Source organism: Rana temporaria, chromosome 2 (genome assembly GCF_905171775.1).
Source record: "Rana temporaria chromosome 2, aRanTem1.1, whole genome shotgun sequence".
NCBI classification, from domain to species: Eukaryota; Metazoa; Chordata; class Amphibia; order Anura; family Ranidae; genus Rana; species Rana temporaria.
The window spans coordinates 93312179-93337991 of NC_053490.1; the positions used below are offsets into that span (position 1 = coordinate 93312179).

The 25813-nt window shown below is 42.8% G+C and overlaps 1 protein-coding gene across 2 annotated transcripts in view; it reads left to right on the forward strand.

Annotated features, from left to right (window-relative positions):
* The window catches only part of XPO4 (exportin 4), a 170534-nt gene extending 168400 nt beyond the window's left edge, over positions 1-2134 (forward strand). For both annotated transcript variants that reach the window (XM_040340532.1, XM_040340533.1), the window contains exon 23: positions 776-2134. In XM_040340532.1, the coding sequence (XP_040196466.1) occupies positions 776-973 (198 nt within the window). In that variant the 3' untranslated portion in view covers positions 974-2134. The remainder of the gene's footprint in view (positions 1-775) is intronic.
* Positions 2135-25813: the final 23679 nt, after the last annotated feature.

A 25813-nucleotide genomic window follows, 5' to 3' on the forward strand; every position in this document is an offset into this window, starting at 1 on the left:
AAGGGAGGGATCCCAAGTGTTTTATAGTTAAACTGATAAAACACACAATATAATCTTGTTTTCTTGTGTAATTTCTATGGTCTGAATTTCTATTTTTTGCTTTATTGTAAGTTCTTCACCAATACATTTTTGCTGTAAATTTACATGAATGTTTTCAGCTTATTTCTTGGCTCTTTGGCCCTTTAAACTTCATGGAGTTTGTGGCTTATAAAAGTTGGAAGATTTTTCCACTTGTGTTCATACGGTTCAAATAGTCTGCATAGCTTTCTGCTGATGGAAAAGTAAGCAGGCAGTGATAGTGTTCAGCATCTAAATCGGACCACTAAACCCAGCTACAGATATGTTTCTATATTTGCTTAGCAGCATTTAACCCAATAGCCTGCTGCCCTTTTATCATATCCAGTTTTCCAAAAGGGTGAAGCCTCCGAAGGCTTCACCCTTTATGCATTCTATGCATGAAGGTAAAAAAAACTTCTGTGTGCAGCTGTAAATGTAAAGGGAGGGCGAAGAGAATCTCTTAAAAGCATTGAAAATGCATCAGGGGTTCTAACCCTTCTCTGTTCCTTCCAAAATCAGGAAAGGTTTTGGCTGGATGTACACTTTTACCTACACCTTCACTACTGTTCATCTCTAGCTCTTCTTGGTACTGGTATATTGTAGTGCTTAAATATAAAGTTCTACAAAGATGCTGACAATTGGAAACATTCTTCATCTGTTTTGCATGTCGGATATATGCAATTTGCTCTTCTCATTCCTGTTTTTCCCCCCCCTGTAGGCAGAGTATGCTGAGTTAGTCGAAACACTATTATCTAGTCAACAGGATCCTGTTATCTACCAGCGTTTAGCAGATGCCTTTAACAAGCTTACGGCAAGCAGCACTCCTCCCACTCTGGACCGCAAACAGAAGATGTCCTTCCTGAAAAGTTTGGAAGAGTTCATGGCCAACGTGGGGGGGCTTCTTTGTGTTAAATGAGACGCAGAACTCAAATTGCTCTTTACAAATGCACTGAACCTGCACCTGCTGATGGCAGTCTGACTCCCTCCTGACCTGTCCCCAGGCCGTCATATGCATCTCTGGGGAGTTTTAAAAACATTATTTAAGTTATATATGGGGGGCTTAAAGATGCATCAGCTATAGGACTATACACGCAGCACAGAGTTGTGCATAAACGGATGAATGGGTAGACTTATTTTTCTAAAAGGAATTTCCATATGCCTGCAAACAAATAATGGGCACAATTATTCTTTGCAGTGCCTTTCCTCTCCCAACACCTTTGGTCGAAAGCGTGTATCGCCTGATGAATTTTTTTTTACTTTTTTTTTTCAAAAAGGTTAGATTGAATGTGCAATAGACACAAACTGAATTGGTGTCTAAACGCAATTTTTCTTTCCCTAGCGTTACTTTATTTCCCTACCCCCTCTCTGTGCTCTCATCCCCAAATTATGGATACACCAAATGGCATTTTTAAAGAAAACACACATAAAATATATTAAAAACATTGTGGGAATATTTTTGTGTACATGAACCAAGAGTCGCATGTTTTTATGTGTTTTCCTCCTCCTACCCTGATGTTTGGCCGAAAGTCCAGGAAGAAGAAACGAGAGAAAAATATATATTTTTTTTGTTCTAGTATGAATTAAATTGTCACCATTTCATTGCCTTACAAAATGGGAAAAAAAAAGATAATTTCTATGTGTGTGTGTATATATAATATGTAATATGGTTTTGGTAACCCACCCAAAGCGAGTTTAACTATCCACAGTGTCTTGGATTATGGCCTTGAGCACCTGCGTAGGACGTACAACCCCACACACTTTTTCTGGATGAATGATCTTTATACAAGTGTACGTTGGAGATGATTTGCACACCCAGGCACAGCTTTTTGTGTTTTTTTTGTTTTCTTTTTAAATATAATTTTTATGAAAATCTCCGTTGGACTGTTAGCTTCAGCAATACAGATGAAAAAGGGTGTAAATTGCAGATTTCTACTTGCTATTTTTTAAGTTGGGGCATTAGGTGATGCAATCTCTGCAAACAGTATGGTCAAATGTTTCCATTGTGTGTCTTCTTGTTTCTTTTCCTTTTTTTAAAAAAATTTGTATAAAATGTATAGTATAAACAGTTTAGACTTTGTGGCGTGTTTCTTTTCTACCCCTAGAAGATTCTAGAATCTGGTGTAAACAGATTATGGCCCTTGAAGATGGTAAAAGCCTGGTGTTAAAATACCAACCCTCAAACAGGGTGATTAGCAATAATCTTGTAACTTGCCCAATGAGGAAGCTGCACATAGGTTCAAACCACTTTTTTCTCAATGAGGGAAAGTGACCAGTTCAGATTTGGAAGTTTATTTGTAAAAAAAAGTGCGACAGTTAATGCTGTTGACATTGTACATGCCCATTATTGACCCTTACAGTATCCCTGAATGGCTTTATTCTAAGCTAAGTTTTGTTTTGGCCCATTGGTTTAGGCCATTTATTACCATGTTCAGAGTGATCATGCACCGCCAGCCTGTATGACTATTTGTCCTCTATATGACAACAGTGGTTTTTAACCACCACCTATTTGTACATGTAGACAGCCTTCTTCAGGGAACATCTGGCTGCTGGTGGGCCCTGTTTCATTGGACTCAAGAATCATTAATTGCAGGTATACAACCCTGATTGGGGACTGTGGTTCAGTTCCAGACTGAATCACTGTCCCATCCAGACCACAGTGGTCGCTATTTTGGAGCTGGCTTTTCCCCCCCAGCCTCTGCCACTGTCATTTTCACAGCAGAGTGAAAGGGGGAGTAGCAGCAGCACTGGATGGAGAGCAGGAGCAAGAACTGCCAATGCAAATGTGGCATTTATGACCTAAACACTAACTATAATAATAAATTCATATTTTTATTCACAAAATTCATAATGGTTAAAAATGAAGAGACAGGAGATACAACGCAGTGCATTCTCTTCTACAAAGTCAGGGTTAACAATCCTACATGTTTCGCCTTAATTTAGACTTCCTCAGGGACGTACAAAGACTTTGATTTATCTAGAAATAGACATAAATAGTTTAATAAATACAATTTTACTGCAACAACAATATTAGCCTCTAAACAGAAAAATTTAAAGAATGCAGATAAATTCATAAATACGTATATTGATTGATACCTCCAAACTCCTGTGTATCCTCATAGGCAGCCAGTATATGCCGCTGTTTAGAGGCTAATATTGTTGCAGTAAAATTGTATTTATTAAACTATTTGTCTATTTCTAGATAAATCAAAGTCTTTGTATATGTCCCTGATGAAGCCTAAATTAAGGCGAAACATGTAGGACTGTTAACCCTGACTTTGTAGAAGAGAATGCACTGCGTTGTATCTCCTGTCTCTTCATTTTTAACTATTATGAATTTTGTGAATAAAAATATTAATTTTTTATGAACTACTGTCTCTAAATATGATTTGATTTTCAATTAGCACCGTTAAAAATCCCACTTCCTTTCCCCGCTTTGGGGTTATTCTACATATATAGTAGGGATGTAGGTGCTATTGAACAACAACTTTATATAAATGGTTGCTCTGTGTGTTCTTTATCTAACTATAATAATGGTCTTTACTAAATGTTGCAAAAAAAACTTTAATAAAATGATATATTAATAACAAGTTAACTTTTAAAGATAATTGGCAGGTGAATGGTTGCTAAGAGCAGGGCGGTCCTAGCAACCATTCACCATCTTGTTAATTTGAAAGTTAACTACAAAGGCTCACCTCTGTCCAGTGTTTCTGTGCCTCCTGCCTCCTGCCCTCCACTCTGCTCAGTGCGCCAGTGAGGTAGGCAAGTGAAGGGGCTAAAACCTGTCTGTGAAGGATAGGGCAGCAGGGTGTAATGTGAGGGGGGCAAAGAAGCACACTCTTGTGGGGGAGGGGGGACAGAGGAGGACACTGAAGTGGGGGACGGGGAGGGGCCAAGGAAAAAAAACTTTTATGGTGGGCAGAGGACGACACTACTGTGGGGGGGGGGGGTGATGTGAAGAGGAGGACACTGTGATGAAAGATGGGGGTGGGTTCAGAAGACTACTGGTGAAGGGGATGGGGGGTGATGTAAAGGGGGAAATTGTGATATGCAGTGGGGACCAAGGATGCAAGACTAGGCTTGGGATATATAAAGCGACTGTGACGTGAAGGGTCTGTGTCGCAAACATGCGATCCGGACCTCTGCCGGAAGACACTTCTCTGCCCAGACATCTGTGAATTTTAATTCTAAACCCCGCTTCAAATCTTTGGGAAATCTCTACAATCCTGGATGTCTGTCAACAGGTGTAGTTTGCAACTCCTTTATATATATATATATATATATATATATATATATATATATATATATATATATATATATATAGTGAGGAAAATAAGTATTTGAACACCCTGCTATTTTGCAAGTTCTCCCACTTGGAAATCATGGAGGGGTCTGAAATTGTCATCATAGGTGCATGTCCACTGTGAGAGACATAATCAAAAAAAAAAATTCCAGAAATCACAATTTATGATTTTTTAACTATTTATTTGTATGATACAGCTGCAAATAAGTATTTGAACACCTGTCTATCAGCTAGAATTCTGACCCTCAAAGACCTGTTAGGGAATGAATGAATGAAAAACTTATAAAGCGCGGCGCATGCGAACTGAATCGCTTCTGGGCGCTAGTTGTTCGTGTCTCATGACATCAAAAGAGCAGAGTTTTGATCCGTCTTCTGAAAGTCAGGTGGTTTTCCTCCAACCGAATGCTGGTTGGTAAAGCGTTCCATAGTCTAGGACCCTGAAAAGCAAACCTTCTTTCTCCTTTGGACTTGTATTTGGTTTTTGGTACCCTGACCAGATTTTGGTCGGTGGATCGCAGAACGCGATTCGAATTGTGAGGTTCTATCTTGTCGCAAAGATATTGCGGAGCCTTCCCATGGATGCACTTATGTGTCAGGCAGAGTGCTTTAAATGCAATTCTGTCTTTTACTGGCAGCCAGTGAAGGGTTCTCAACGAAGGTGAGATTGATTCCCATTTTTTTTTCCCAGTCACCAGTCTGGCGGCCGTATTCTGAACGACTTGCAGACGGGAGATTTGGTACTTTGGGAGTCCGAGGTACAGGGCGTTAGCATAGTCCAGTCTGGAATTCACGATTGTTCCCACCACGACTGCTACGTCTTCTTTGGGGATAAATGGAATAAGTCTGCGTAGTAGGCGCAACAGATGGTGCGCTCCGCTGACTACTGACCCTATTTGTGCGTCCATTGTCATGAAGGTGTCGAAGATGACCCCGAGACTTTTGACTTTGGAGCTAGGGGTGATGATTTGGCCCAGAATGGGCGGGGGTGTCCAGGTTGTTGCCAGTTGACTCTTTCGGCTTGCGTGAAACATAAGGAGTTCTGTTTTTGAACTGTTGAGTTTAAGATAACTCTTAGTCATCCAGTTTTCTATCAAAGAGAGACATTTCTCTAAACTGGGATGATGATCCTTTTTGGTGCAGATGCGAAAATACAGTTGCGTATCGTCTGCATAAGAGTGATAGAGTAGTTCTTGGCTACTGATAATATCAAAGAGAGGGCGAAGATAGATGTTGAAAAGCACCGGTGACAGGGGGGATCCTTGGGGGACTCCACATGACACCGTGCGCTTTTCCGACGTGAAACAACCCAATTTAACTGTTTGTGATCGGTTTTCAAGAAAGGAAGAAAACCATGGTAAATCACCTTCTGCGACTTCTGCTACCTTGGCTAGTCGCATCAGTAACAGTTTGTGGTCTACCGTGTCAAAGGCTGCGCTTAGGTCCAGCAGAACCAGGAGACAAGATTCTCCTTCGTCGGCGGCCTCGAGGGCATCGTCCCATATTTTGAGTAAGGCCGTTTCTGTCCCGTGTCCGGGACGGAAGCCTGATTGTAATGGATCCAGTAGATTGTGGGTATCTAGATGCTGTTGCAGCTGTTGTACCACTACTTTCTCCATTATCTTGGAGAGAACATTTAGGCCTGTTATGGGACGGCGGTGAGTTGGGTCCTTGGGATCCAGGTTAGGTTTTTTCAAGATGGGCTGGATTGTGCCCTCTTTCAACAGGGATGGCACTGTGCCTTCCTTAAATGACTGGTTTATAAGCCGTGTGATGGGTGGTGCCAGGATGTCGGCACATTCCTTCAGCAGTTTGGTGGGGATGATATCATTGGGCGATGTGCTGTTCCGCAAAGCACCAATGATATTTTTTGTGGTATCGATGGAGATCGGTTCCAGAGTGAACTTTGTTGATTGTAGAGCGTTTCTGTGGGTGTTTTGTGGTTGATTGACGGTGGGGTTGAGGGGGGTATTGTTTTGCATGATGCTTTCCCGGATTCTTTCAATTTTGTTGATGAAGAAATCCGATAGTTCATTGCAGAACTCTTGGGTGTCTGAGTTGGGGACTTCAAGACATCCTGGATTCATGGTCTGGGTGACCATCTTGAAGAGTTCACGGGGGCGGTTTAGGGCGCTGTTAATCGCCATAGAAAAATGATGTTTCTTGGCTTTGAAGATTTCTTTATGATATCGTGTTGTTATTGCCTTGTAGATGTTGAGGTTATCCTCTGCAGGACTTCTTTTCCAGGCGGCTTCCGCCCTTCTGCGCTCTTGCTTCAGAAGCGACAGCTGGTTGTTGAACCAGCCGGACTTTCTTTTTCGGATGCAGGCTTTGCGTTTCGGTGCTACTAAATCGGCTGACTGTAGCAGGGCTGCGTTTATGGCATCCAGTGTATCTGCGGCTGTTTGATGTGGATGGATTGTTTTGATTCTGTTTCCCAAGGTAGATTTGAAGAGTTCCGAATGGAGCTTCTTCTGAGATCTAGCCCAGTGTATTGTCACCGGCTTGGGTGCTTTTATCACTGGGGGAATTTTGGAGATTATGAAATTAATTGCATGGTGGTCTGTCCATGGCAATGGTTCATTTTCTAAAATGCTTATTTTCAGATTTTGTCTGAAAATTAGGTCGAGTGTGTGACCTGAAGCATGTGTTGGCCCGCATATAAGTTGCTGTAGCACTAATCCCTCCAGGTGATTAATGCAGGCGTCCGCAATGGGATCCTGTGAGGAGTTGGCCCACAGATTAAAGTCCCCGAGCAGCAAAAGGTGTTTGCTGTTAAGGGTATAAGTGGATATAAACTCCGTTAATGATGGCAAAAACTGCGATTTTGGCCCAGGTGGCCTATAGCAGAGGAGAATGTGAACAGTTTCCTGGGGGGAAGTTTGAAAATGAAGAGTAAGGGTTTCCATGAATGGAAGAGGATTTTGAAGGGCTGGCTTAGTGATTGTAATGCGATTCTTGTGGATCACCGCCAGGCCTCCTCCTCTTTGCCCTATTCTGTTTTCCGTTATAATGCGATAGTTTTCTGGCACCAATTCTCCGAGAATGGTGTTGCAGTCGTCTGAGAGCCAGCTTTCTGTAATAAAGAGGCAGTCTAGATCGTTTTGTAGTAAGAAATCGTGGATTTCTAATCGGTGTTTTACTGCCGATCTTGTGTTGATCAAAGCACATGATATGTGCTCGAGCTGGGTTAAATAGTTAAAATTTTTGATGGTCGATCGTCGATCGAATCTCAAAAGTTGCTCTATTTTTAAGGCCTTTTTGGTGACGGCTGGTAATGCTGTTGCGAATTGTCTCAGACCCCGAATAGAGTCCGCAGAGTATCGCAGATTAGCCATTGTCGCCAGTCACATTGTCGTCAGTCTTTCCTAATTGCGGCGGCCGCGAATGAGGCCTGGTCTGGCGCGGATGCGGGAAGAGCCGCGAGACGCCGGACGTGATGGGTGGAAGACTGTCCAAGTGAGCCGTCACTCGTTGAGTCTTCTCTCCCCGATTGGTCCAGAGGAAGGCGAAAAACCCCAGGCGTGCTGTGCCAATCTGCAGCGATCGGGGGAAAAAATTCCTTCCTGACCCCTTAACGGCGATCGGTGCAACCCTGGATCAATTGGCTAGGGGGGTGTGGTGGACCCTGCCTGGCTGCACTATCCCTGGGGAGAGCCGACTCGTTTGAGAGCGTCCTGCTCTCACTATCCCTGGGGTGAGCAGACCAAGATGAGAGCGTCTGCTGCACCGCTGAATCTATATAGCAAGAGTTCCAACTTTATTAGCTGCAAGCTTGTTCTGGATCAGTGATTAAAAAAAAAATAATGAAGACTCCTGTCTTACCTCCTGTTTCAAACTCCTGGTTTTTAACTCGCACTTTTGATCAAGGAATGCACTTCTGATCAGAGAGTCCACATGTGAAGCCACCATCAACTGGGAGTCTGCCTTTAAAATGTCCACCTCCACTCCATTTATTATCCTAAATTAGATGCACCTGTTTGAGGTCATTAGCTGCATAAAGACACCTGTCCACCCCATACAATCAGTAAGAATCCAACTACTAACATGGCCAAGACCAAAGAGCTGTCCAAAGACACTAGAGACAAAATTGTACACCTCCACAAGGCTGGAAAGGGCTACGGGGAAATTGCCAAGCAGCTTGGTGAAAAAAGGTCCACTGTTGGAGCAATCATTAGAAAATGGAAGAAGCTAAACATGACTGTCAATCTCCCTCGGACTGGGGCTCCATGCAAAATCTCACCTCGTGGGGTCTCAATGATCCTAAGAAAGGTGAGAAATCAGCCCAGGACTACACGGGAGGAGCTGGTCAATGACCTGAAAAGAGCTGGGACCACCGTTTCCAAGGTTACTGTTGGTAATACACTAAGACGTCATGGTTTGAAATCATGCATGGCACGGAAGGTTCCCCTGCTTAAACCAGCACATGTCAAGGCCCGTCTTAAAGCGGGGGTTCACCCTGTTAAAAAAAAAAAAAAAAGTTTTTTTTTATTAGACCATTACATTCGGCATCGTAGCGCGAGCTACGGTATGCCGGTCTTACATTTTTTATCCCCGTACTCACTGTGCTATCGATGATTGAAGAATCCGGGGAATGGGCGTTCCTATGGTGAGAGAAGGTGATTGACGGCCGGCCCTGGCACGTCACGCTTCTCCGGAAATAGCCGAAATAGGCTTGGCTATTCACGGCGCCTGCGCATAGCCTGTGCGCAGGCGCCGTGAATAGCCGAGACCTACTCCGGCTGTCTTCGGGGAGCGTGACGTGCCAGAGCCGGCCGTCAATCATCCTCCCTCTCCATAGGCACGCCCATTCCCCGCGGGAGTCGGATTCTTCAATCATCGATAGCACAGTGAGTACGGGGATTAAAAATTTAAGACCGGCATACCGTAGCTCGCGCTACGATGCCGAATGTAATGGTCTAATGATGTGAAGGAGGGTGAACCACCGCTTTAAGTTTGCCAATGACCATTTGGATGATCCAGAGGAGTCATGGGAGAAAGTCATGTGGTCAGATGAGACCAAAATATAACTTTTTGGTCATAATTCCACTAACCGTGTTTGGAGGAAGAAGAATGATGAGTACCATCCCAAGAACACCATCCCTACTGTGAAGCATGGGGGTGGTAGCATCATGCTTTGGGGGTGTTTTTCTGCACATGGGACAGGGCGACTGCACTGTATTAAGGAGAGGATGACCGGGGCCATGTATTGCGAGATTTTGGGCAACAACCTCCTTCCCTCAGTTAGAGCTTTGAAGATGGGTCGAGGCTGGGTCTTCCAACATGACAATGACCCGAAGCACACAGCCAGGATAACCAAGGAGTGGCTCTGTAAGGAGCATATCAAGGTTCTGGCGTGGCCTAGCCAGTCTCCAGACTTAAACCCAATAGAGAATCTTTGGAGGGAGCTCAAACTCCATGTTTCTCAGCGACAGCCCAGAAACCTGACTGATCTAGAGAAGATCTGTGTGGAGGAGTGGGCCAAAATCCCTCCTCCAGTGTGTGCAAACCTGGTGAAAAACTACAAGAAACGTTTGACCTCTGTAATTGCAAACAAAGGCTACTGTACCAAATATTAACATTGATTTTCTCAGGTGTTCAAATACTTATTTTCAGCTGTATCATACAAATAAATAGTTAAAAAAATCATACATTGTGATTTCTGGATTTTTTTTTTTTTATTATGTCTCTCACAGTGGACATGCACCTACGATAACAATTTCAGACCCCTCCATGATTTCCAAGTGGGAGAACTTGCAAAATAGCAGGGTGTTTAAATACTTATTTTCATCACTGTGTATGTATGTATATATATATATATATATATATATATATATATATATATATATTAGTATATTTTTTTTTTCAGCCAAACACTGGCAGTGTTCATTACTCATATTCTTTAACCACTTCCAGACCTGCGCACGATGTATGTCCTCTTTTTAAAGATTGATATCTCGGTAACTGCAGCTTCTCCTGCCACAACCGAGGTATCGATCTTTAGATCTTTAGTGTGCGCGGTCTGGTACACGATAACGGCGGTCTCCGCGACGGATTCGCAGCGAGATCGCCGTTATCGGTGGCGGGAGAGGGCCCCGCCGCTCTCCCGCGCCCTCTGCCGCTTACCGGAGCCGTCGGTAGCGGCGGAGGAGATCGGGACCGTTCGGCTGGTGACTGGGGACGAGACTGAAGGAGAAATCTCCTTCGCCCGTCCCCATAGCTCTGCTGGGCGGAAGTGACGTCAAAACGTCAGTCCCGCCCAACATCTTAAAGAGACAATTTTTTTTTTGTCATTTGAAAAAATGACAGTTTCAAATTTTTTTAATTTTTTTTTGCATTTTAGTCTAAATATGAGATCTGAGGTCTTTTTGACCCCAGATCTCATATTTAAGAGGACCTGTAATGCTTTTTTCTATTACAAGGGATGTTTACATTCCTTATAATAGGAATAAAAGTGATCAATTTTTTTTTTCAGTGTAAAAAGTAATAAAATAAATAAAAAGAAATAAGAAAACAAAAAAAAAATGTTTTAAAGCGCCCCGTCCCGACCAGCTCGCGCGCAGAAGCGAACGCATACGCGAGTAGCGCCCGCATATGAAAACGGTGTTCAAATCACACAAGTGAGGTATCGCCGCGATCGTTAGAGCAAGAGCAATAATTCTAGCCCTAGGACTACTCTGTAGCTCAAAAAATGCAATCTCTACAATTTTTTAAACATCGCCTATCGAGATTTTTAAGGGTAAAAGTTTGACGCCATGCCAGGAGCGGGCGCAATTTTTAAGCGTGACATGTTGGGTATCATTTTACTCGGCGTAACATTATCTTTCACAATATATAAAAAAAATTGGGCCAAATTTATTGTTGTCTTATTTTTTAATTAAAAAAAGTGAATTTTTTCCAAAAAAAGTGCGCTTGTAAGACCGCTGCGCAAATATGGTGTGACAAAAAGTATTGGAATGACCACTATTTTATTCTCTAGGGTGTTAGAAAAAAAATATATAATGTTTGGGGGTTTTAAGTAATTTTCTAGCAGAAAAAAATGTTTTAGTCTTGCAAACACCGAATCTGAAAAACACCTAAGGTCTGGAAGTGGTTAAAAATCCATGCTAGGTCATAAAACAATAGAATAGCAAGCAGCCACTTAACCAACTGTGATACCAGATCATGAACAATGTGTGGAAATTATAAGCAGTGCTGTTAAAAATAAAATACCTAAATTAATGAGCATACATAATGTGCATAAGTAAATGTGCATTAAAAGCCTTTTAAATAAGGTAGAACAGCATCTTTTGAATTGTATTAAATACAAGTTACTTTGATATACTTCTTACTAGTTCTAACTAATTATGGAATGGTAAATGGGCTTCTCTATGGTAGTCTGTCTGTTCTTTCATCTTTTGGTTACATACTGGGATCTGCTGCTGAGCGAAAACGACTTTTATTAGATGCCGGCTCTGATGCTGCATCAAATGTGTATATGACCATTATAGTTTATGGTCCAACACATGTGGTAAGGGGTGTTGCAGGAAAGAAATTTGCTCCGTATATGGCCGGCCTTAGTCACAAACCTGGAACCATTATATGCAGATATGGTGTTGAGAAAAAGGAAAGCGTGAAAATGACATTACAAAAGTCAGCAATTGCAGCTACTCATTTTCTATTCAAACTGGTCCAATGTTAATGGTGACTACCAAACCGTGCCAGTATGCCCTGCCAGCTTTTGGGACTTTTTATTAAAGGATAAATCCAGGAACAAAAATGTAAAATATCGCAGCTCACCAGTCATTCGATATCGTGGCTATATTGGCTTTCTTTTTTCAGAGACTTTTGCCAGACCATTCATTATAACAAAAACCTTTCCATTAGATTATATGTGCATTTAACATATTTTATGCAGAATATTTTCTTGTAAATGCCTCCTATATGTAAACATTCAAATGCCCTGAGGTTGTTGGGTGCCACCATGTCAGATATGTTGTTAGCAGCCACAGTAGGCTGTCACTCAATAGGGTTGATTTACTAAATGAGTTGACAAGGTTTACATTGCAAAGGGAGCTTTCACTTTTACAAAGCGAATTTTAGTTGGCTAAGTAAATGAGGTGAAGTTAAGTTGGCGTTCATTTTGAAGACAATACCCAATCAAGGGAAAAAAAATTCTCTTATGTTCATTAATGGACAGAGCTCCTCTATTCTTGACCATAGAGTTTTATAGTGCCAACCTACAAGATTAGGACACTAGGCACCACCTATGGAGAGACCTAGATGGTATAAAACCCCCTCTCAACACTAGGCAGATATAATTGGCTTGCATATTGTCATATTGTAAAAGGACAGCATTCCCTCCTTGGGACCTGTGCTACCAAAGCCCTTTTCCCTTTTTTTTTTTTTCCCTTTTACTGGGATTTTTCCTGTGGAGATCTTCAATACAGGCTGGATAATCTCGATCCAATAGTCAGCCCAGTCTGGTCACCAAGTTCCTGCAAGCCTTTTGCTACTTACTGAGTCGGATTCAACAGCGCCATCTAGATCCGTGGTAGCTGGTGAGTTAAATGCCTCATGGGGATTGTGTTTCCCAAAGATGCTATTTCTGATGAAACGTGCGTAGGGCAGGGTACAATCTGATGGCACTATGCATGTGTGCTGTATAGCTGAACGCTCAGAGATTTTATTTCATTTTATGGGGTTACGCTATGTATGTTCTTTGAGATACATATAACGAGAGCATTCCTGGAAGTGAAGAGGAATAACCTGGGACAGTTGGAGTGATTTCCTTAGTCGGCTACCATCTTTTTAATTTTACGAAAGAGCATTTGTGACTTCTAGAATATGAGGTCCATGGACTCCATTAGGTGCATTTTAGATTGAGTGTCCTCAATGGTGATTCACGGGATGTTGGAGAACGTAAGTGGTCCCAAGAAGTCGTCATTGCACATTATATACTTTTAATTGACTTCTACATAATTTAATCAGTGTGGAGGTAAAAAAGAGGAGCTCCATCATGATTTTTTTTTTTTTTTTAAGCAGCTAACTACAAAAACTGTAGCTACTGAAAGTAAAGACACTCGCCTGTCCCAGGATCCAGAGATGTACTCACCCGAGCCATCCCTTCCCTCTGTCCCCTGGCATCTCAACACTGGACGCCTGCTTGTGACCGCTTGCTGCCTCAGTCGAGTGTGCACTGCTCTGAGCTATGCTGCACATTGCGAATGGTCCTGCAGTTTTCTGGGAAAATAACTGTAAAAAACAGGTACCCGCAGCCCCCCCAGCCAGGCACACACTCGTAAGTCATGCGAATTGGAATGCGGGGAAGCCACATCCAATTCTCACATGTGAACCCAGACTCAAGCAGAATTTCCCCCCTTTTGGATGGAGCTCCGCTTTAAGCTTATGTTGTGATTCTGTTGGACTTTGCACTTGCTTTGTGTGCATTGCATTCACTATTGTATGTTTATTATATTCACAAAGGTATAGCATTACACATGTATATATGTTTGTGGATACTAGTAGAAGCAGCATATTTAAGGACATATTTTTTTCTGTTTATATAAAAAAAAATATTCTATCCCTTTGTTTTGTTAATTACATTAGTGCAGAGTTCACTAGAGTCTAGCATTATGTTTACATCCAACAAAATATGTAGTGCAGGGCTGCCCTCGCTAAACTCAATTCACAGCAAAACCCTTTAATAATAAAGTGATATAAAAATAGGGAAAACAAACTGTAAACATTACTACCAAAATGACAAACTGTGAAACAAAATCACAATAAATCCAACAAGTGGTATAATGTATAAAATGCATCTAAAACCCCAATCACACCGATCATGACATTGAAATTAGTAGCACAATTTCAAAGTAGAATTTCAGTGCTACTTTAGGTGTAACTTGGAAGACATCTGAGCGCCTTCATGCACAGATATAGTCTAGGCAACTTGCAAAAAATAGTGCAGGAACTATACTTCCAATGCAGACATAAGGGTGTGATTTGAAACTGGAATGTCCTCTACAAGAATATAGTCTGACATGCTTGTTTTCCCGCAGTGATGAAATGCTGCTCAGTCATCCAGATGAAGGGTTGTTTTTCGGTCTACCAGAGCAAAGATTCCTCTGCATAACACTAGATCACCATCCTTAACTTTCTTTGTGTTCTCTAAATGCTATATTCAGAAATAATAAGGATTAGAAATGCTCACAAGCAGAGTAGTAAAAGTACATATAAGACCAATCTGATATATGTAAACCAAATGAATGACACCAATTGCACAGCTCACCACTACTCTCATGGATCTCAAGCACCCATTAGCAAGATGGTGTCATTAAAATAACAGGCTCAGGCCCTTTATGTGTATCAGACTACAGCAGGACTTCATAAGAGCGCCTATTGCACTTTTAAAATTTGATATTTTTATTTTTTGTTTCAGCTTTTTATTGTTTTAATAAATGGTAATACAGTGAACACTATAGTTGAAAAAAGTCCATCAAGTCCGACCTATGTGTGTGATTATATGTCAGTATTTCATTGTATATCCCTGTATGTTGTGGTCGTTCAGGTGCTTATCTAATAGTTTTTTTAAACTATTGATGCCCCCCATTGAAACCACCGCCTGTGGAAGGGAATTCCACATCCTTGCCGCTCTTATGCCTGGTACACACAATCTGATGTTCCGTGGACAAAGCGTAGGACTTTTTTCTGAAGGCCATGAACTTGTATTGCATACAATATAGCAAGGAAGGTGGAAGGGACATATGTAAACTTTGAGTAACAAGGTAACCTTGGGACTATAAATGAGAATACAGCTGGTAAGCTAGGCTGCAGCCTCTAGCCCCATTAGTAGTGACAAATGGAGTTCAATGGGAAAGGAAAAGAAAGGGGAGGAGGGAACACCAGGGGAAGGCAAGAATTGGGGATTGTGGGACTTTAAGATGAAACACACCACCAGAATCAATTAATGAATTAGAATAAAAAGACATTTATTGGATGCAGCATAGCAGACTGAACAATGCATATATAGCAATAGATACTGTACAAATCGTAGTAGGCATGATTGGTAAATCATATATTATTATAAAACATAAATGTACCTATGACATAACATAACATGCAACACTGTATCCAAATTGTTGTATATAATATACAGTAGAAATACATACAGACATGATTGTCTAAAAACATGATAGACATGCTATTAGTTGACAACATTTAAAATGCATTGATTCATGATTTTCAAGGGTAAAGGACATATGGTATAGTATGGTTTACTGTGACAGAACATCCGTATATAGCTCGACGCGTTTCGTGGATGGCCTCCACTCATCAGGAGCAATTAAGGCCTGGGTATATCTATGGATATAATAAGGTAAATTATGCTAAATGGTAATTTAGTACATATAAAGATCTAAGAGGGGACGTAAAGTAGAGTCCCAACAGTCTTACCTATGGGTAGATTGATCAATGAATGGCGTAGATTATAACCACCAATGTTGGTAACTGGGAGCATTGTGGAAAAAACATAATCCCTCAGGGGGAGCTGAGGTGGTGGTACTGCGGCAGAAAAATGGCAATGGACACTGGTAGTAGGACATAAGATACAAAGGCGAGATTTCCCCTATCAGCAACCATAGTTGGGGTATACGTTACATAAAAACCCATAAGGTTCCTGTGGATATATTAAATAATAATAATGGGGTGTCAGTAAAGTGGTTAGCACCAGCTATAAGGTAAAGTGAACAACATTAAAATTGTGTCCATGGAAGAGTGTGTGATAACAAAGTAGGTAACCACAGGAGTGAGTGACTGGGGAAAAACCAAATGTGAAAGTAGTTAGATTGGAATTAGTAAAAACCATAGCCCACAAGAGAACCATAAGCAAAAGAACGGTAGTTCAATAATGGAGTGCCAGTATATGGTGACATGGAGTAAAGATAACACTTAGGGAAGGAACAAACTGGACCGCAGATAGCCAAAGGTTACCTGGAACAGTGGGTGACCAGTGAGGTCCATTTGCATGTAGAAATAGCACCAGACGCCCAATAAAGAGGCATAGTAGGTAGTCCATAGGGATGTGTTCGTGATTGCCAGTCAATTCACCGCAGACCCACACCAACGACACGCTGCGTGCTGTGGAAGAGAAGGCGCCCACAACAAAGTGGGTACCGCTCTCAAATAGGCGCTCAGCCCTCCCACGTGATGCACGCTGATGACTACGGACCACGCCAGTATGTGACGCCAATAATGGCGTCACTCGTGTGAGCGTGGCGTCGATGCCCATATCCCCGTGCCCATATCCCTGTGTGATGACAGGTCAGAGGGGGAAAAGGGGAGGACCCAGTGCGCGTCGCAGCTCCCGGGGGATAGAGGAATGAACCACAAGAACCCCCCAATTTAGCCCATCGAGGTGGGCTGTCCCAAAGGAATAAAAATCGCCCCAAAGGGGCAAAATGATGAATGTCACAGATAGTACTAGGTATGGGGAAATATATAAAAAAGTGTGTGTGTTTCCATCCCTGAAACATAATTGAAGAAGGAGGTATGTGTTGGGACTTTTAATGAGGCAGTGGCTGTAGGTAAACCAATGGCTCCATCCCTAGTGATTCGATATAGCAAGGAAGGTGGAAGGGACACGAGGAGGGAGTAGGAAAGGACATATGTAAACTTTGAGTAACAAGGTAACCTTGGGACTATAAATGAGAATGCAGCTGGTAAGCTAGGCTGCAGCCTCTAGCCCCATTAGTAGTGACAAATGGAGTTCAATGGGAAAGGAAAAGAAAGGGGAGGGAGGGAACACCAGGGGAAGAAAGGAATTGGGGATTGTGGGACTTTAAGATGAAACACACCACCAGAATCAAATGAATCAATTAATGAATTAGCATTGCTTCTGAGCATATGTGTTTTTACTTTGGAGTTTTGTCTGAAGGACTTTTGTTCCAACCATTGGATTTTCCGACAATACACATTTGTTGTCAAAAATTTTTAAAGCATGCCATCCAACATTTGTTGGCGGAAAATCCGACAATTGTCCAATGGTGCATACAAATGGTCGGTTTTCCGGACAACAGCCTGCCATCACACATTTCCCGTCGGAAAATCAGATTGTGTGTACGGCCTTTACAGTAAAGAACCCTCTATGTAGTTTAAGGTTAAACCTCTTTTCTTCTACAGGGAGTGCAGAATTATTAGGCAAATGAGTATTTTGACCACATCATCCTCTTTATGCATGTTGTCTTACTCCAAGCTGTATAGGCTCGAAAGCCTACTACCAATTAAGCATATTAGGTGATGTGCATCTCTGTAATGAGAAGGTGTGTGGTCTAATGACATCAACACCCTATATCAGGTGTGCATAATTATTAGTCAACTTCCTTTCCTTTGGCAAAATGGGTCAAAAGAAGGACTTGACAGGCTCAGAAAAGTCAAAAATAGTGAGATATCTTGCAGAGGGATGCAGCACTCTTAAAATTGCAAAGCTTCTGAAGCGTGATCATCGAACAATCAAGCGTTTCATTCAAAATAGTCAACAGGGTCGCAAGAAGCGTGTGGAAAAACCAAAGCGCAAAATAACTGCCCATGAACTGAGAAAAGTCAAGCGTGCAGCTGCCAAGATGCCACTTGCCACCAGTTTGGCCATATTTCAGAGCTGCAACATCACTGGAGTGCCCAAAAGCACAAGGTGTGCAATACTCAGAGACATGGCCAAGGTAAGAAAGGCTGAAAGACGACCACCACTGAACAAGACACACAAGCTGAAACGTCAAGACTGGGCCAAGAAATATCTCAAGACTGATTTTTCTAAGGTTTTATGGACTTCTGAAATGAGAGTGAGTCTTGATGGGCCAGATGGATGGGCCCGTGGCTGGATTGGTAAAGGGCAGAGAGCTCCAGTCCGACTCAGACGCCAGCAAGGTGGAGGTGGAGTACTGGTTTGGGCTGGTATCATCAAAGATGAGCTTGTGGGGCCTTTTCGGGTTGAGGATGGAGTCAAGCTCAACTCCCAGTCCTACTGCCAGTTTCTGGAAGACACCTTCTTCAAGCAGTGGTACAGGAAGAAGTCTGCATCCTTCAAGAAAAACATGATTTTCATGCAGGACAATGCTCCATCACACGCGTCCAAGTACTCCACAGCGTGGCTGGCAAGAAAGGGTATAAAAGAAGAAAAACTAATGACATGGCCTCCTTGTTCACCTGATCTGAACCCCATTGAGAACCTGTGGTCCATCATCAAATATGAGATTTACAAGGAGGGAAAACAGTACACCTCTCTGAACAGTGTCTGGGAGGCTGTGGTTGCTGCTGCACGCAATGTTGATGGTGAACAGATCAAAACACTGACAGAATCCATGGATGGCAGGCTTTTGAGTGTCCTTGCAAAGAAAGGTGGCTATATTGGTCACTGATTTGTTTTTGTTTTGTTTTTGAATGTCAGAAATGTATATTTGTGAATGTTGAGATGTTATATTGGTTTCACTGGTAAAAATAAATCATTGAAATGGGTATATATTTTTTTTTTGTTAAGTTGCCTAATAATTATGCACAGTAATAGTCACCTGCACACACAGATATCCCCCGAAAATAACTAAAACTAAAAACAAACTAAAAACTACTTCCAAAAATATTCAGCTTTGATATTAATGAGTTTTTTGGGTTCATGGAGAACATGGTTGTTGTTCAATAATAAAATGAATCCTCAAAAATACAACTTGCCTAATAATTCTGCACTACCTGTAATTTTAGTGAGTGGCCATGTGTCTTATTAAACTCCATATGTAGTCTGCTTTTTCTTGTTTGTTTAGGGCTGAGGTATGTATACATTGGAAGGTTAATACACAGACAGCCTTATCTGGAGATGTTTCAAGCTGTGTAAGGCCCTCCTATGCTTTAGAGGTACATATTTAAGGATGAGCGTACTTCTATCTACACAGGTATTGTGATCACAAGGTAGAGAATGTATTACCGTTGTTTGCATGGATATTGTTTCGCTGACTTTTTTGGGGTATCTGTATAAATAAGGACTTCACTTGACACATTACTAAAAAAAAATTATTTGAGCAAGAGTTGTATAACGGATTGATACACGTTTTATAGACATTAACTGTGCACATTTATGTATTTCCATTGTAATAGGGTGCTATAAATTCTAGAGATCAACTGCAAATTATTACATTAAAAGAAATCACTTTCCAATGTAAAGGGTTGAAAAAGTATATCGCTCTATCCAAATTGGGCCTTGTCAGTATGTTTGAGTTGAATATATTTGAATTGCTAATTCTTGCTGCAATGTAGAAATTGGCTTGGGTGAGCCCTGCAGCCGCTATGGATGTAGCTGCATTATTTAAAGCAGTATTAAACCCAAAACCAACTTGCACTCTCCCCTATGGAATGACAGGTATCTGCTGACAGTCACCACTATCCTATCCATTCCTGCCCACAGATCGGATGAAAATGGAATGGCGGTCCATTTTCACCCAATTTCCCCATAGAGGAGTGTGTCCGTCTTTGGTCTGCATGGTGAGTGGAGATTTACATGTCATCCGGGATCAGCGGAACGATCAAGTGGATGCTGCAAAATGGAGGCACCTGTGTGAAAGGGGCCTTACTGCTACATTTACAGGAGAGCTTGTTTTGTTGAAAACCAACAGACTTATTGGTCGAATCTGAATGTTGCATTTAGATGTTGAATAGATTGCCAGATTATCGATACAAAACAGAACTTTATAAGGCCCAGCAGTGATGACACCTTACAAAAACGCCTACATCAGAGCAGGTCAGAAAACAGGTGACAGATCCACAAGTATAATCTACCTCTTCACTAACCTTGTGAATCTAGCAGAACTTGACTTGCCCTCTTTTAGCAAGGAAGCAAGTTGGGGGAGTGCTTAGACATTTCTAGGAACAGATTACATCTGATCAAATCACACCAGCTTCAAGAGACTCTCTTATCAATCTAATTGCTTTCTCCTGTTTCCATAGGGCAGCCACATTCTCAAAGAGGGGAAAGTAGAGGTCTACCCATTGTTCACTATGAGCAACACAACACCTCCTGTCCCCGCTGTTCACTATGAGCAACGCAACACCTCCTGTTCCCGCTGTTCACTATGAGCAACGCAACACCTCCTGTCCCCGCTATTCACTATGAGCAACGCAACACCTCCTGTCCCCGCTGTTCTCTATGAGCAACGCAACACCTCCTGTCCCCGCTGTTCTCTATGAGCAACGCAACACCTCCTGTCCCCGCTGTTCTCTATGAGCAACTTAATACCTCCTGTCCCGGCTGTTCTCTATGAGCAACGCAACACCTCCTGTCCCCACTGTTCTCTATGAGCAACGCAACACCTCCTGTCCCCGCTGTTCTCTATGAGCAACTTAATACCTCCTGTCCCGGCTGTTCTCTATGAGCAACGCAACACCTCCTGTCCCGGCTGTTCTCTATGAGCAACGCAACACCTCCTGTCCCCGCTGTTCTCTATGAGCAACGCAACACCTGACATTACCAAATGGCTGGACATAATGTTCAATATATGTAATGCTTGCGAGGGCTCCCAGAAGCTTCAGACCTAATACAAGAAATGAGGGTTAAAGGGTGTGGACATGTGACATTTTGGACTGGGGATATGAAGCAGACGACAATAGAAAACTAGGAACAGGCTACATGAGTAGAGCTGCCACCCGGACAGTCCTGGTTTTGAATCTTGTGTCTGGGACTGAAACCCAGACACATTATTCAGACCAGGCTGAGGCTTCCCAAGTAACCAAGATAGTCGCACACAAATCTGTTGCCATCTAGGAGCTGTGGGCGACTGTCTGGGGACAGGTTCAGTATCACTGGGGGCAGGGCGATGATGTCAGCAAGAGCAATTTGTTTACACCCACTGTTTGCTTTGCACACCACATTACTACTCTCCTTGGGGAACCCAAAGATGTCCCTGTTCCGTTAAAGTGTTCGGGTTTGTCTTGAAGAAAAGGTGGCAACCCTATATGAGGTTAGTAGAAATCGGTGCTATTACCCCAATCCGTGTTCTCACTAAAAACTTCAGGGGTCCAAGGGCCACAGGTTGGGCACCAGGGGGCTGGCTACTGCAACATTTCATTCATTGAGGAATGTTGGATTTGTTTTTTGCTTGCAGCAACACACCAAAAACTGGTGTCATGGCTTGTCCAATAAATAGAACAGCGCTCTGATCAGTACTATGACATCAGAACTGGGCACAAGGGCCCTGCACAACTAGCGCAGTTCTGAAAGCTTCCACGAGATGGCGACATATGAAAGCTGGAAATATATATATTTATAGTATATGGTGTAATATACAGCCCTGACATTCAGGGATGTAGGAAATTATGGAGGTGTGATCAATGCTGTATCTTGGCCCAGGCCTAGGGCAGCACTTTGCAGGGGGGCAGCATAAAAAGAGTCCCTGTCAGCTTGCACTACACTTTTCTTTCAATAGATTTTTATTTTTCCAAATATAGAATACAATTACAGTATGACCAAAGGCCGTGTCTACAACATCAAAACATTCAACAAATAAGGCAAAATGTCAGCAACAAGGCCTCAACCGACTTCATATTGCCCGATTGTAGGCTGATTAAAGGAAATATACGAGCTTGCTAACAGGGGAAGGGGAGGAAAAAAATGAATATAGTAGTCACTCGCTCAGGGGAGTCCTACCTGTCCCGGGCACCCCTAATGGGATCATTCTGTGCCCCGGCCAGGCCCCCCCCCCCCAATCCACCCCCTCCAATAAAAGCATACGTAAGAAAATTAGTGGGTTCGAATTTGACTTCAGTGCACTTCTAGCTCGTACTTACGAATTCAATTAGGCCTATAGTGTTGCCAAATTGTTTTTTTATAAAAAAACGAATATAAAACATTACCCTTAAGTCAAACAACTATCTTAAAATGATAAGAGGTAGGAAAGAGAAAGAGAAGTGGGGGGAAGAGAAAAAGAAAGGGAAGGGAGCATGTGCCTAACTAGAGCTGGAGGATGCAGGTTGCCCAGGGTGTACCCCAGTATCTAGAGATAAACCACAGTGGGACGCCCATGGTTCCCATACAGCTTCAAATTTTTGTTTCGTGTTAGATAGGATGCTGGCCAGCTTTTCCTGCATCATGATCCACAAAATCTTGCGGTTTACCGCTTTAATGAAAACCCTGGGTTGTTTCCAAGCCCTAGCGATGGTAATTTTAGCCCCGAGGAGCATAAATCGGATCAGCTTCTGATTGGGCTTGTATATACCCGGAATCCGAGCTTTTAGGAGAGCAACAGATGCTGACCTGGGGACCGAGCATTTAGTGACTGTGTAGATGAGGTTAAAAATCTTCTTCCAGACTGGTCTAATTCGGGGGCATTCCCACCAGACATGCACCATCGAACCCAGGAGTTGGCATCCTCTAAAACAACTGGGATCTGATGATGGGTAGATGGCCGCAAGTCTGGCGGGAGTCATATACCACCTCATGAGAACTTTTAAGTTTGCTTCCATCAAGGAAGTATTTAAAATACCCTGAAATGAATCAAAGCAAGCCGCTTGCCAGGTCTCCAGGTCCCATTCAAGTTGGAGGTCGGCCTCCCATGCCATCATGTAGGAAGACTTCTCGGTCGGGCGAGTGAGGGAAGAGTAGATGACAGATATCCCTCCCCTTTGTCCCATGGCCTGCCCGCACCAGAGCTCGTAGTCTGTGAATTTGGGAGGTAGAGGTCTCTCCGTCCATAGAGTGTGTAGGAATTGTGATATCTGTCTGAATCTGAATTTTTCAGTGTCAGGGAGATCCAACTTGGTTAAACACTGGTCTAGGGTAAGAGGGCCCTTGGTTGTGAAATAGTGTCCTATGCGGTACAGGCCCTTGTCCAACCACCAACTGAAGGCCTTATTGTCCATTCCAGGTGGAAAATTTGGGTTTTGAAATATATTGGCTAGAGGTTGCGCTTTCGAAACCAGGGCTGGAAGGTGACGGATTCTATCCCAAAGGGCGTAAGATTGAGAGAGGGAGGGGGACAAAATGGGTGGTCTTCTCTTTTGGGGGCACCAAAGTAAGTAGTCTAGGGAAAGATGGGGGACAGCCTGTTTCTCTATGTGGACCCAGTCCGGTTTATCAAATTTGGAGTAAACTACTGATAGTTGAGCCAGCCTGGCGGCTAAGAAGTACTTATATAGATGCGGTAATCCCAGCCCCCCTCTTTTCCTATGGTTATATAGGGTGTTTTGGGGGATTCTGTAACCTGACTTGCCCCAGATGAATTTGAGTATTTTGCTTTGTAAAGACTGCAACTGGTCTTTTCTGATGGGGATGGGAAGGGAGCGAAATAGATATAAGATTCTAGGAAGCAAGGTCATCTTTATAGAGTTAATTCTGCCTAGCCAGGAAAGTTCATATTTGGCCCAGTTATTCATGTCTGCTGTAAGTTTTCGGTATAGGGGAGGATAATTGTTTGTGTATAGGGATTCTGTACGCGCTGTTAAGGAAATCCCTAGATATTTGATGGATGAGGGACACCATTCAAATTTGAATGACTGTTGGAGGAGGGATACTGTGGAAGGTGGGAGGGACACATTCAAGGCTTGTGATTTGGCATAATTAACCTGAAGCCCAGAGATTTTAGAGAATTCTGAAATTACCCTGTAGAGGTTTGGTAAGGAAGTAATGGGAGAGGTTAGAAATAATAGTAAATCATCGGCAAAGAGCCCACATTTATGAGTTTGATCTCCGCATGATACACCCAAAATGTCAGGGTTCTGTCGGATAGCTATTGCCAGGGTTTCAATTGCCATTGCAAAAATGATTGGGGAGAGAGGGCATCCCTGTCTGGTACCCCTAGCTATGTCTATTGGGGAAGAATAGTACCCTTGGATTCGGATTAGGGCCTTGGGGTTGAAATAGAGAGCTTGTATCACCCCCAGGAATCTCGGGCCAAAGCCCCATCGCTCTAGTAGGGGGAGGAGATATTGCCAGGACACAGAATCAAAGGCCTTCTGCAGATCAAGTGCTAGGAGAAAGCCTTGTTGTTTCGGACCTCTGTCCCAGTTGGATTGCAAGATTGAGACAATGTCTACTGCCCTTCTCACTTGATCTGGGCCTTGTCGACCTGGGATAAACCCAACTTGGTCCTTGTGAATATATTTACCAATGAAAGAGGAGATGCGGACAGCTAGAATTTTTGTAAGAATTTTTAGGTCATTATTTATCAGGGATATGGGGCGGTAATTACAAACTTCTTCTAGATTTTTCTCCGGTTTTGGAATAACCGTAATGTATGCAGTATTCAGTTGTGTACCCAAGGGGGAGCCTTGAGTCTTGAAATTAAAAAAGTTTGTCATATGTGGGACTAGGGTATCTGCAAATGTTTTATAATAGGGGACTGATAGACCATCTGGGCCTGGGGCTGAACCCTTACGGAGGCCCTTGATTACTGTCGCCACCTCCTCAACCGAAAAAGGTGCTTCCAACCTGTCTCTATGTTCTGTGTCTAAGGATGGGATGGATAGGCTGTCCAGGAAATCGTCGATCGAGTCCCTGGGAAGCTGTGGAGGAGCACTATACAGGTTAGAATGGAATGTTTGAAATGCTTCCAGAATCTTTTTTGGATTGGCCGTAGGTTCTTGACCCGCTATGCGTATCTTGGGCAAGGAATGAAACCTTGTTTTAGGGGACAATTTGGTCGCTAACATCTGACCTATCTTTTCTTTTTGGGTGTAAAACTTATTGCCACTCCAGCGGAGAGATCTCTCCGCTTTTGTTGTAAGAACTAAATTAAGTTCTAGTCTCAGCTTGTCAATATTCTCTAGTAAGGCTAAAGACGGTTTCTTTTTGTGTTGTGCCCTTAGGGTCCTGTATGACCTCTCCAATCGCACAACGTCCGCTTCGTGTTCTCTTTTGATTCGTGTGGAGATCTGAATAATTTTACCTCTAATACAAGCTTTATGGGCTGCCCATAGGGTCTCTGCGGAGATATCCTCAACATTGTTAATTGTGAAATATTCTTGAAGAGCTTTATTGATTTCTGTTGTTGTGGTTGGATTAGAGAGAATGGACTCGTTTAGCCGCCAATGTCCACTCTTTGCCATACCGGCTATAGTGCGTATGGACATGATGACCATGGAGTGGTCAGACAGGACCGTGTCTCTGATTTGGGCCTTGATCACTGCCGGAAGGACAAATGAAGGAATTAAAATATGGTCAATCCTGGCATAGGTATTATGCGGGTGAGAGTAATGGGTGTAGTCTCTCTTTGAAGCATTAGACTCCCGCCAGACATCCGTCATCCCCCTGTCATGGAGTAATTTGGCAATTTTCAGGCTGACCCTAGTGGGTCTAGTAAGTTGGGCAGATGGAGGTTTGGATTTGTCCAAACCTTGGTCAAAAGCCACATTGGAATCCCCCCCCCAAATGACTGTGCCTTCCATAAGGGGGGTTACAGTATCCAAGATTAGTTGGAAAAACTTGTCTTGCCCTTTGTTGGGAGAATAGTA